General features: G+C 39.1%; 1 protein-coding gene across 1 annotated transcript; it reads right to left on the bottom strand.

Annotated features, from left to right (window-relative positions):
* Positions 1 to 11,231: 11,231 nt before the first annotated feature.
* On the bottom strand, positions 11,232 to 12,793 carry CBLL2 (Cbl proto-oncogene like 2). Its single transcript, XM_003317381.4, has one exon. It carries the CDS (start codon positions 12,699 to 12,701, stop codon positions 11,424 to 11,426), a length of 1,278 nt encoding a protein of 425 aa, XP_003317429.2. The 5' UTR covers positions 12,702 to 12,793; the 3' UTR covers positions 11,232 to 11,423.
* Between the last annotated feature and the right edge of the window lie 950 nt (positions 12,794 to 13,743).

The raw sequence follows: 13,743 nt of genomic DNA, 5'->3' as shown, positions 1-13,743 counted from the left end.
TAGCATTGGTGTGTGAAGTTATTGATTCATTTATTTAATAGGCATATATTGAGCTTTTCTGTGAAAGCCACAGTTAGATTCTGAGGAAGATGGGAAGATAAATAAAACATTGGTACTCTGTTATAAAGGACTTTGCAGCTAATTACCATATTTATTACACATATTATTTAGTCAAGCACTGACTGAGATTCTCCCTATGTTGCTTTTTAAAAGGTGAAGAAAACAAAATACATTTTGATGTTTAAATGGTCTGGTCCTAAATTTATTCTATAGGGGAGTTTCTAAATATGGGTGGATGAGAGACCATCATTACTGTGTGGTGTGCACAAGGGTTGGTCACTTTAATCTGGAATGGCAAGGGAAGAGTCACAGTCATTCATACCACAGAGTACAATGGCTTAAGTCTAAGTATTATGATCGCACAGGACTTCAGGTCAGCAGCATTCTTCAGTCCACATAAGAAGTGTAAGAAACTTGGTCCCATCTATATTTGAAGGGGTATTGATTTGGGGGCTGTTGAAAGCAATATATTTCTTTTCAATTTCTTTAAAACAGGAACCTGCCGGGCGCGGTGGCTCACGCCTGTAATCCTAGCACTTTGGGAGGCCGAGACGGGCGGATCACGAGGTCAGGAGATCGAGACCATCTTGGCTAACACGGTGAAACCCCGTTTCTACTAAAAATACAAAAAATTAGCCGGGCGTGTTGGCGGGCGCCTGTAGTCCCAGCTACTTGGGAGGCTGAGGCAGGAGAATGGCATGAACCTGGGAGGCGGAGCTTGCAGTGAGCCGAGATCGCGCCACTGCACTCCAACCTGGGAGACACAGCGAGACTCCGTCTCAAAAAAAAAAAAAAAAAAAAAAAAAAAAACAGGAACCTGCTGGGGCCTCCTGGAGAAAATAACCTGTTCTCAGTGCTGAAAGGACACTTGAATTAAATCATAAGTTACTTAACTTCCATGATAAATATCTCTCACAGCAAATATGGCCTTGAAAAGTTTCCATTTGGAGCCTGGTGAGGGGAACAAAGTCATTTCTTAGAAGCGTGAACTTCTTCTCTGAGACAGATTCGTGAACAAAGGGAATGAAAGCTGGTCTGTCAAAAGAAAACATGTCCTACACATTCCCTTTGTGAAAGGACTATAGGAATGTAAAAAAAAATCAATGTCCTCTTACACCACTCTCCTCATCTATGTTCCTGTTTAGCCAAGTGGTCCATGCGTTGAACCCAAGGTAACATTTCTTAGCTTCATATGTCACTGTTGCATTGTGTTATTACAGATGCATTATACTTCCAGAGTGAATCCACAACCCCAATGGCCCCTAAACTTCTGCAGTTATAACAATCTGGGTGATCATGTTTGGTTCTAATAACACATGCAAAATAAAGCCAAAAAGTTACCCTCAAGATCAGAACATAACAATGTATTGCCCTAAAATAAAAGCCATATAAGGTAAATAATTTGACATTCTGTGCTTAGATTGCCAGGTAATTTTCTCACAACTTCTCTTCCTTCAACTAAAATCACAGTCTTTATTACCTCCAACACACTTAAACTGAAAGAAATTTTGTTCTGGCCTCTGCTTCAATGGCTAAAGGTACTGTTTGCCAGGGCTTTCTATTTTGATGTAAGATAGTAAGTAAAAATGTCAGATATATTCTACCTAGTACACATTGTTCTCCTTAACAATACCCGAAGGGAGCTTTCAATTCAGGATCAGTAAATATGTTTTTAAAAATTAACTATTGAATTCACAGTACTGAATAAACTCAGCTTGAGATAAGTAGTCTTGCACTTAATCTGAAAATTATGTATTGAATTCACAGCGCAGAGTAAACTTAAGCGTATTCTACAAACAGGGCAACTATAAATATTAGGCATGCTTAGTCACAAACAGATTTAGAGGGATTCTAGTTTAACTACTCTTCCTTTCTCACCAGAAAATTGATAAAACCGTTGCTTAAGGATAATAAATGATAGCAAGCTTGTTCGGTTGCAATTTACTTTCTCTCATCATGTCACTGGTACACCATCCACAAATACATTTCGGTACTGACCAATGTAGGTCCAAACTTGTCCATGTTGGACTGGTCCTTCTCTCCTATTAGCCACTACTGTAAGTTCTGGGGGCAGGGATCCCCTTTTCGATAAAACGTACTAAATCACCACAAAGTTTTCAAACCATTTTCTTCACAAGGAAAGACAATGAAAAAAGGGAATCCTAGATTTCTCCAAAGAGCTTGAGAGTTAAGGCAAAAGGCAATATCAATTTTAATCAAATCTCCAAAAGTCAAGAATAAATTTTGTGGTTGGCAGAATAATATCCCTTTCTACCCTCCATAAAAGTCCACATCCTAATCTCTGGAATCTGTGTATATATGATTTACATAGCAAGACGAAATTAAGTTTGCTAGTCAGCTGACCTTAAAATAAGGAGATTAGCTTGGATTATCCAGGTGGATCCAATGGAATCACACAGGTCCTTAAATAGAGAAGAGGAAGCAGAAAAGTCAGAAGCAGAGAGACGGCACCATGAAAAAGATTCAACCAGCCATTGCTGGCTTTGAAGATAGAGGAAGAGGCCATGAGCCAAGGAATGTAGGCAGCCTCTAGAAGCTGGAAAAAGCTCAGAAACAGGTCCTCCCCTCAAGTCTCCAGGAGGAACTCAGCCTTGCTAACACCTTGATGTTAGCCCAGTGAGACCTACTTCAGGCTTCTGACCTCCAAAGTTGTAGGATAATGAACTTTTATTGTTTTAAGCCACTAAATTTGTGGTAATTTCCTATAGCAGCAAATGAATACAAGTGTTGAAATGCTTCTGGGCATTCTGGACTTCTTTAATGTTGTTGGTCTATTTAAGAAAAGCTGGCACAGAGGACAGTGTTCATGTAGCATTCATGCATCTTCTTCCAAATCATTCCCAGGCATGCCACCATGGCCTGCCAGTCTTTTCCTATCACAAAATATTGAATGATGTATTCTTGACACAAATTGCTGGGTCTCACCCTCAGAGCTTATGATCTGGGGTGTGGCCTGGGAATTTGCATTTCTAACAAATTCCCCGATGCTGCTGCTGATATTGCTGGTCATTTTGAGGCCCACTGGTCTAGTGGAAGAGAAAGGCGTGTAAACAACTAAAATACAGTGTGCTAACTGGCACGATGTAAGCACACGAATAGTCCAGCAATCACAGTGAAGAGGCATCAAAATCATGTGCTTGTCTGGAGAAAGATTTTTAAAAGAAGTGAATAAGAAAAAAGACAAGACACGGAAAAGTGAGAGGGGGAAACAAAGGAAAAGAATATGTCTGGCAGAGGGCAGCCCCATATAAGAAGACATAAAGGAGAAACTGCTTTTGTTTTTAGGACAGTGAAAATGTATAACTGGAGAAAAGAGTGCCCAAGGGCAGGTGGTGGGAAATGAAGCCAGAGAGGGAAACAGGCCAGATATGAGGGCCTTTCTGTGCTAAGCAAAGGAGTCTGACATTATCCCAAATGCTACAGCGATCCATTGATGTCTAAAAACAGACTTCCACATTAGAAGGCATACTTGGCAGCTGTGTTGGATGAGTGGGGCTGGTGATAAGACCAGAAGCAGAGAAAGCAATAAGAAGGCTCTTCCAGGAGTCCACCTGAGAAGCAACGAGTGCCAGCACCATGGTAAAGGCAATGGTTTGGATGGCATGGCCATGAGAGAAGCATAAAGATAGAGTCTGTAGACCATGGTTACCAAATAAATATAGGAAGTGAAAATGGAGTGTGGAAGAAAAGAGAATGACTGCCAAGGTTCGGGCTTATACATTTGGTTGGCTATTGGAACCATTCACCAAGAGAGGAATGCCTAGAGGAGGAGCCTACTGTCTGGGAGAGGTGATGATTGAGTTAGGATTCACAGGGCATAAAGTGCCTGCATTATACCCAAGGGAATATGGCCAGATGAGGGTTTTAATTAGCTATAAGTTACCAGGATATCAAATCACAAAATAAAATAGTGTTCAAATCAAATAAAAATGTTTACTTAAAGACTTCTTAAAAATAAAAAATGGTTTTATTTTGTCAGATACCTTTTGTAAAACAGTGTGCAATGTCCTCTCATTCTTCCCCATGCCTAATGTGTGGCCGGTCTCTTTCAGAGTCAAAAGCATGGGAAAGGGAAAGGAGAGTAAGAAAGGATTTAGTGATGACTTATTTGTGATAGAATGCACCTACTAGTAATTATAGTGACTGAGATGGATGCTCCTTCTCAAAGCACGTTTTAGAGTTGGCTACCATTTTGTTCCATTCCCGGGGATTGTGGATATGTTCTGTCTTTACACTGAAGACAGAACCAGGCATACTGATTGCAATACAACATAGGGCAAGGTATGGACTAAATTAGAGTCAATGTTTTTAATTTTAAGAGACCATACAGACATAGCAGTAAGAAATTAAGTAATTTGTGTATATTGAGACCCAACTAAAGCATATCAAATGGCATTATGTACTAAAATGCAAATAAGTCATTTGCTTTCAGAAGTTAAAAATCAAAAGTTGACCCTGTAATTTAATTTAAATAATAATTAATAATAGATTACAGAAAAGGTGCATTCTGGGAACTTTTGCAGAGTACCATATAAATGCATGTAAAAATATATACAGAAAAAAATCACCTATAGAATCACAGATTGCTTTAATTTGCATTTATCCTTTCCTATATTGTGTTTGTATTTAATAATGTGCATGTAGTGCTCTTGTAAACTAAAACATGAAAAATATTTTAAAGCTAATTTTCTTAATTAAAAATACAAGTATTTTTAAGTATATTCTAATGGAAACCTGAGATTATGCTGATATTGGTTCCTAAAACAGATGTTTGCCCAGCTGCCTCCTCACTGTCTAATATGGAGTCAAGTGGCATCCAAAGTGATGTCAGCCTTGGTGTCAGACATCTAGGCTTATGCACAACTAGGGGACTAATAGCTTGCTCATATGTGTTAAAATATAACAGAGAGAGGTGGAAAGACTGGACTAAACAGGGAAGAGAAAGTTTGAGGACATCAATTTGGAAAGCTGTTGCAAATTGTTGGGAACCATGAAAGGATGAGGTTAAAAGGTTTTTCCTCTAAGGTAGCCCATGCTGACTTGAACCTCCTTAAATGCAAAGATAAAGACTATGCTCCACAGTGACTATGGCTGTATGTACTACCTGAATGCAGCCCTGTCACAAAACTTAGGGCTAAATCTTCAAAGTAAGATCAGGCCATCATAGCTTGGCTATTATATAAAGGGCTCCCACAAATACAGGAGATCCAAAGACACCTATTCGGAAGATAAAATTAGGAATAAGAATTTATGCTTATAAGCATGGTACTTCACATATATACCAAGACTGTAGGTAACACCAGCTACATATGCAATGCCTGCTTAAGCTAAATCCTCTGCAATTTGCTCAAGGTTACTGTGCAGTTTACTGAAGTTTAATCCTCCTTATAACTTGACTATTAATGAGATAATTGAAAAATAGGTGAAGATGACAAAACCTGAAGAAAATGTTTACTACTTTAAACCCTTTCAAAGGTGAATTCTTTTCATGTCTAAACATCAAATATTTATAATTCATATCTTGAAAACATCTCACATTAGTGCTAATTTTATTGTAAAACTGGACAGTGTGTAATTCTCTAACTACGGGGGGGAAATGGGAGTAAAAATGGCTTGTATAAGTTAGCTACTGCTGTGTAACCCATCATCCCAAAAGTCAGTTACTTAAAACAATAAGCATTTATATTATTGCTCACAAAACTACAGATAATCTGGGTAGTTCTTCTGGTCTCAGCTGGGCTCCTGCATGGGTCTGCAGTCATCTTTGGGCTGGGTTGATAGCTATGCTAATCTTGGTTGGGCATTCTCACATGTTTTGGAGTTGGCTGACTGCAAGTTGGTCTAGGATGGCTTTGAATGGGGGGAAAATGAGTTTTCAATGTGTTTTGTCATCTTTCAGCAAGGTGGGCCAAGTTTGTTCTCATGGAGGCAGTGCTCTAAAAGGAGGTGGAAGGACAGAAGGCCTCTATGCTCAGACCTGGTACGCTGACACTTCTACCATAATTCTATTGGCCAAAGTAAATCATATTCAAAGAGGTGAGAAAATAGACTCTACCTCTTGATAGGAGGAACTGTGAAGACACATGGGAAGGGGTAAAGAATTGCGGCCAATTTTGCAATCAGTCTGTCATATGCATAAACCAAACAGAATACCCAAGTCAATTATTAGGGGAAAAGTTTAAACACAAATGAGCGACGGTCAGCAAAATAAGCAGACCATCTGTTTCTTATTGTGTGATGATATGTGATGAAAAATGCTAGTTTTATTCAGTAGAGGGAAAAAGTTTTATACCTCTACTTTATCCCATCCAAATAGAACTCCATCTATACCACATTTTTACCTAGGGCTGACCTTGAAAGATACTTAAAAAAAATGACTTAGTTCTTTCTATTGGAAATGAAATATATCTATTGACTATTCTGTCAAAGAAAAAAATGTATAATTTTACTCAGCATAATGTTACTGAAACCGTTAGGAGATGTGCCAAATTCTGACACTTTTTAGAATGATTCAGATACTAAAATTTTGCCAAGAACATTTCAATACCTGAGGCATTTTTTTCTGAATTATCCATTTAACTGTGCACTTCTCCTTCCTTTGTTTTTGTAGACGCAATTCAAACAGATTACATTTTCCCATCTGGGGTTTCTGAGCCATGTGAAAATAAAGCATAGTTGGATCTAGAGTAATAATAAAATTATTTAACAAACAGTATGTCATGGGCACCGGCCAATAAGAACACAGTCTGACTCTAAATTTTGCTATGCTGTGAGTTCTACCACCACCATTCCTCTTAGAAAAGGGATGAAGGATGCCTCCCACATCACCTCCCAGGAGAGAGGTGCTTTAATGAGACCCACTCCAAGGGCTAAATATTTGTTCTCTGGAACATTAGGGACACTGTGGACTGGTGTCTGGAAAATCAAAGGTGCAGGAGACAGGCTAATTTCTTTGACAGCTGAGGGAAAGGAAGCTGGCAACACTGAGATTGGCCAGCACACGCAGAGTTTATCCGGGAAAAGGAGATGTGTTTCTCATGGGCCAGGTATGGCCCCTCACTAGAGGGAGCTGGAGGGATAAACACAACTCAGCTAAGAGAAGCTGTAGGTATTGCCAGATTCTCAGGGGCTGAGGAAGAACTAGGGAACTAACTGGAAGAGAGAAGCATTCATATTCATCACGGGAACTACAAGTAGAGATCTGGATCAATGAGAGCAATTCTTTCTTACCAACCATGAAAGTGTCAGTGAAAGAAAAAATTAATTCTTAAAACCTGAAGTTGGGCCCAGAAACTACTAACCCAGTTTCATATAGTACCAACCAAGTTAAGACTTTTCCTACTTCCCTCACCTCTCCTGCCCCAATCCTTTGCATTCCAACTCTGAAGGACCAAGACCTCCACCTGATGAAATAGGGGAGAAGAAATCAAAGCAAAGGTGGTTAAGGCAAGAAGTTGACCACAACATTCTTCCTAACTGCTGGTCTTCCACCAGCCACAGCTAGGGAAGTAAGGAAAGGACTCACCCTTAAATCAGTTCTAAAGTTTGACTGTCCCATCCGACTGGACATTTTAATAACTGATCAGAGAGCTTTCCATTTAAGAGTGTAGAGGAAAGTTATGAGATGGGCCCAATTTTCACCTCGGAAAGAATAAAATGTAAAAAGAAGAAAACAGCAAGAACGAAAAATAAAACTGCTTTGTTATATATCACTCTTCATCCTTCTTCAATGGACTAGTACAAAGACCCACCTCTCCTGGAGATAACATTTTTGTGGAGGAAACAAAAAAGAGAAGCAATTAGTAATTAGTTATGTAATAACAGGTAGTGATAGAGAATGAAGGAAAATAAAGCAGGGTTAGGAGATGGGTGTGTGGAGGGCAGTGCTATTTTCCACAGGGTAGCCAGGGAAGGCATTTGAACAGAAACATGAAGTGAGAGAGCCAGCCTTAAGAAGATTTGTAGGAAGATGGTCCAGGCAGGGGGAAAAAAAAAAAAAAGAAAAAAGCAATGACTGTAAAATGTGAGGCAGGAAGGAATTTGGTGGTCCAAGGATTTTTTTTTTTAAGTTTGTATGGCTGGAACAGGGGGAACGGAGAGAGAAGGGTAGGTTATGAGTTTTGAAAATTCACTAGGAGTTTAACCATATACAGTCATGAAAAAGGAATTGGACTTGAAGTGCAACACAAAACTATTTGAGGGCTGAGTTCCATTCTTTTTTTTTTTTTTTTTTTTTCTGAGACGGAGTCTCGCTCTGTTGCCCAGGTTGGAGTGCCGTGGCGCGATCTCAGCTCATTGCAACCTCCACCTCCCGGGTTCAAGCAATTCTCCTGCCTCAGCCTCTCGAGTAGCTGAGATTACAGGCGCCTGCCACCACGCCTAGCTAATTTTTTGTATCTTTAGTAGAGACCATGTTGGCCAGGCTGGTCTCAAACTCCAGACCTCGTGATCCACCTGCCTCGGCCTGCCAAAGTGCTGGGATTACAGGTGTGAGCCACCGTGCCTGGCCGAGTTCCATTCTTAAACGATTACCTTGGTTGCTGGGTACAGAATGGATGGTAGACCACTGAGACTAGAGACTGGGTGTCCAGTGACGAAATTTTTGAGTCAGCTGTTTCTGAATCACCTAGGATACTCACTGAAAGAACAGATTACTAAACCCTATCCATTGCCAAAACCTACTGATTCAGAATCTTTTGAAAATAAGTAAAGCAAAGGATGCTAATTTGTGGTGATGCTCCAGGAGATTCATGCTGTCAGAATCAGGAATCACAACCCTATATTAATGACCATTTTATGGGCACCACAAGAGAACTTTTGCTCAGTATCACACTTATGCTTCCCGTGAAATGTGCATGCTTTTATCTTGCCTGTTTGCTTTAGACACTTTTCATCCATCATTAACAACAGTGCAGGAAACAATTGTGCAAATTTTTTGCTTCCAACTTTAACTTGGACTCAATTTTACTATTTATCCGACCTTCATTTTCCCTTTCCCTGGTATTTCTGTTTATTTTTTAGTATTTATGGATCCATATTGTTTTTCAGACTTAAACTGCCACCTCAGTAGTCTTCAGAGCAATATAATGTAGCATACATAAATTTAATTTAGACTTATACTCATTATAGCTTCAAAGCCTTCTGTGAGTAAAAGGAAAGGATTCATATTATTTTTCCCTTAAAGAAACACTAATGGTAATTTTGTGATTCTTTTACCCATCACTATCATTCAAACATAACTGGATGAGTTCATAACCAATATCATTTAAAAATTTTATCTCCTACAACACATTCGTCTGTTCTGCTTTGCTAAATAACTTATTGCCTAAACCGAACTGAAAATAAATAATTTTTAAAGGCTTCTTTTAACATGTAAAATTTTACAAGGATACTTTTTTTTGTCTAATGCATCATTTAAGTGGTTTCATACTGCCTTCAATCCTAGAGAATGTCAATAAACATAGAAGAGCTCTTCATAGATAGTTGAGAAGACTTAAATTGAATTTGGCTTTTATTACATGAAACAAAAAATTATATTGGATTTTAACAGTAATATTTTAACAGCTTCTAAGTAGAGGTAAGAAAGGAAATCAAGTGTGCACCAGTCCAAGTACCTATAATAATATAATAGAAGCATTTACCAACCAACATTTCACATAATCACATGCCATGCTCCTAATAACAAGGCTTTTTCACTAGAAATATTGCATTAACATTAGACTCTCAAATTGCTAGGTATGAAAAATCACTCACTTAAAAAAGAGTCTATTACTTATTTTAGGCTGGTCAAGGTTAAAATGGCCATTTATATATTTCTAACTTCAGCTCTAAGCTCAGAGAGCATCTGATCAGCCAAGACAAGAATTTATTTTGCCTGTACCCAACAGAGTAAAATGATAAGTTAGCCGTCAGTTCATCCTTTGCTAAAAAGAAATATCTCCTAAATTTATATACTATAAACCATCTAGTAAATAATATCTGCATACTATACATTTCATATTTATATTATGCACTACTGAAAGGGGAGAAAAATCTTCATGAGGGTTTATTCAAACGATATAAAATACCCTAAGAACCTCAGCTCATCCATATGAATTCTATACAAAGTACAGAAGTATAAGTGTAAGTGGTCATCATAGCTGGACTGCAATAAGCCCCTACAATGCAAAAGCTCATTCTAAAGACACTTAATAAAGCAGTGAAATTCATATGTCATTACTTTTCTCCAATACAAAGTCATCTAGTAGTCTTTACTGTTAACTTCATGCTAAAATGTCCCAAGTTTAGACTGTTTACCAAGAAAAGAAATAGGAAAGAATTAATAGTTTTTAATTTCAAGTTAGAGGAAAAACCCTTATCACACAATAATGAAACCCAAGCAAGTCAAAGTCTGTAACTGTAACAATGCCTCTCATTAATAGATTATCCAAATTCCTCCATGGCATTCAAACTGTAGTTTAAAACCTAATAAACAAAAAAACCCACATAAGAACAGGATCAAACTCTACCATGAAATGAAGAATTATAATAAAGTTTATTCAGTCCTGAATATTTAATTTAGGAGCATGAGCAAAGTAGAACACACGTCATGTAAATGACGCCATTTAAACAGTGCTATAAAATAATGCTACTTAAGACTAGTGTGGTACCTTATGTGATTTGAACGATTCTGTAAAAAAAAAAAAAAAAGCATTAACAAGTAACATTGTCCCCACCAGCTTGGAGCCTACAGATACAATTACTTTGGCCATATCTTTCCAAATGATTTAGTAATGCTTTTTAACATTGCAAACATAAATCTATCATAGTACTGGAATTCTGATATATTTTGGTGCTTCTGGGGCTGCCTAAAAATGAAAAGGCATCCAAACGAAATGCACTGTACACTTATTATACCTTAAAATTTCAGTTCCTAAAATGTGAAATAATTATCTACCATTTAGCTGTCTGCTTTAACTGTACATTGTAGTAGATTTTTACCTCTAGGATTTGTATTTTACTTTGGGAAATCAGTGGTAAAATATGTTTAAAAACAGCATGTGACTATGCTTGAGTTCACATAAAATAGCATTTTTACAGCTGTATTGAAATTTAACCCTTTTACACAGGTTAACATATCACCAAAAAAATAAAAATAAAAACCACAATACTTTTGAAAATGTAACATTGCATATTTATTTCAGGAAATCGTCAGAGGTCACCTTTAGGTCAATTTACCACACCAGAGGAACAAAGTTGTTCAACTACAGCTCTGCTGAACTGAGCCGCTTATCCACAGTACAGTATAGAACTTGAAGGTTTTTTTCCCATCAGGTCTTCAGTTCCAAATACTGTTATCATCCTTAATACCGTCTATGTCTTCTCTGGTATGAATGATGTGATCGACCATGTAGGGTTGAAGGAGGTGGACTCCGCGTTGGTGGACAAGGTGACAGTCGTTTCCATGCAGGCCATCTTCTATGATCCATTGCATCTGTTTGTGTAAACTGAGGGCTCAAGGTTTCTTGATTTTCGGTGAACTGAGGTAAAAAGTTAAGGTTATAATGGTGAGAAGCAAATTCACTTGCAGATGGATTACCATTTTGAGACTGGGGAGCACGTAGTGGAGGAGAATTCGTATCAGGTGGCACCTTTACAATACTATATCCAGATGATGGATCGTAGGTCGTGGTTAGAGCTGGCACTTGGCTACGAACCGAGTTAGGAGTAACTACATCCTGAGGAGGATATGGCATTTGATGGTTTACTGGTGATGATGGAGATGGAGGTGGCGCATAATGCTGTTTCTGAGGTATAATATGATGAGGGGACGATACCGCTGGTTGACTTTGATACTCAGGATAATAGTCGGGAGGTGTTGGCTTCTCAGCACCAGAATCTGAGTTATTCTGAATATGATCAACTGTTAAATTGCCATGTTTTCTCGTAAAAATACTAACGGTTTCCCACTGGATGGGAAAAGGCAGACTTAGAGATAGTTCTGGGGGAGGAGCCTGAATATCCTTATGTGGCTGATTATGTTGCTCGTGTAGCATATGTTGCACAGACGGTAGTGACACCATGGTGTGCTGCTGTGGTGGAATATAGCTTAGATGGTCCCTGTCTTGCAGTCTTTTAGGGATTTCAGAGATTTCAGTTTGTGGCGGAGCAATATGAGGACGAACTTTTTCAAGCGAAGCGCTGGTAACTTGTTTTCGAGCTCTCTTATGGCGGCGTTTGATATGAGCCTGTAAGCTTTTCTGAGACAAGTATGTTCTCTTGCACTGCTGAACAATACTACACATGAAGACAAAACCTCGTTTATGCGCCTCAATTCGCAGCACAGGATAACGACAGCGTGGACATACTTTATATCCGACTTTGTCATATAAATCAGCACAGTCATAGCAAAAAGCATGCTTGCATGGAATTATTCGCCCATAGATTTTAATAGGCAAATCACATTTGTCACAGAAATGAATTGGTAAATCATCCTTTTCACCTATGAGGTTTATCTTAATGTCCCCCCAACGGTAACCAGGAATTTTGTTCTTTTTTCTCACCAGTTTAACTCCTTTAGTGTAGTACTTCCCTTCTTTGTTATATTCACATTCTTGTTCACCAGCAGGCATCTTGTTCATCTTCCTTGGAGTTCAGACACATATTTAGGTTTGTCTACTTCCTCAAAAATGACGTTTAAAGGAATTCTTCTGCTAACATGAAGGCCACCCAACGATCCAGAACTATGAGTGCCTAGTAACCCATTATCAACGTCATTAGGATCCAAGTTTCGGCTCACAAGGGACCGGGAGTCATGTGCCAGTAACACGTGCGCATTACAACGCATGTGCACCATCTTCCCAAGCCTAGGAGGCGAAAGTGCGATCCGATCCCTCCCCAACCCTCCACTGCTTTGACGTTTAAGGGCTTCCTTCTCTCCTCACCTACCCTGTCCCACCACTCTAGTGAGGGAGTTTGGGCAGAGAAAGAAAAAGCTTCAGTGTTCAGGTTGCTGATGCTGCTCTTCAGTACTCAAAGAGAAAGGGGTCTTCATGGAAACAGAAACTGATGGGCGTGGGGAATAAATTCCCAGCAGGCCCTGCAGAGCTTTGCCTTCTAGGACTGACTTATTTTTATCCTATTGCATTTTTGTGAACTACCTTAAATCACTCATTGGCATAAGATAGGATGATATGTCTGTGTGTGTGCATGTATATGTACATACACACGAAATACACATACCTTTTAAGATTTTGTGATTTCACGATACAGTAAGTTTAAAATCACCTTTGTCTGGAAGAAGGGAGCATTACATTTATCTCGTCAAGGAAAAATCATGTAAAAGGCAGTGAATAGTGTCAGGCGCCTTGGCTCACTCCTGTAATCCCAGCACTTTGGAAGGCCGAGGCAGGCAGATCGTTTGAGGCCAGGAGTTCCAGACCAGCCTGGCCAACATGGTGAAAACCCATCTCCACTAAAAATACAAGAATTAGCTAGGCATGGTGGCACGCGCCTGTAATCTCATCTACTCAGGAGGCAGGAGAATCGCTTGAGCGTGGGAGGCAGAGGTTGCTGTGAGCTGAGATCGCGTCACTGCACTCCAGCCTGGGCGACAGAGTGAGACTCTGTCTCAAAAAAAAAAAACAAAAACAAAAAAAACAGGAGTGAATAGATGGTAACTTC

The sequence above is a fragment of the Pan troglodytes genome, chromosome X, assembly GCF_028858775.2.
Source record: "Pan troglodytes isolate AG18354 chromosome X, NHGRI_mPanTro3-v2.0_pri, whole genome shotgun sequence".
Taxonomy (NCBI): Eukaryota; Metazoa; Chordata; class Mammalia; order Primates; family Hominidae; genus Pan; species Pan troglodytes.
This window is presented reverse-complemented; position numbering and strand designations above follow the sequence as displayed.

Coding starts and splice junctions, on each gene's coding strand:
- CBLL2 (XM_003317381.4), bottom strand. CDS start 12,701: ATGAACAAGATGCCTGCTGGTGAACAAGAATGTGAATATAACAAAGAA.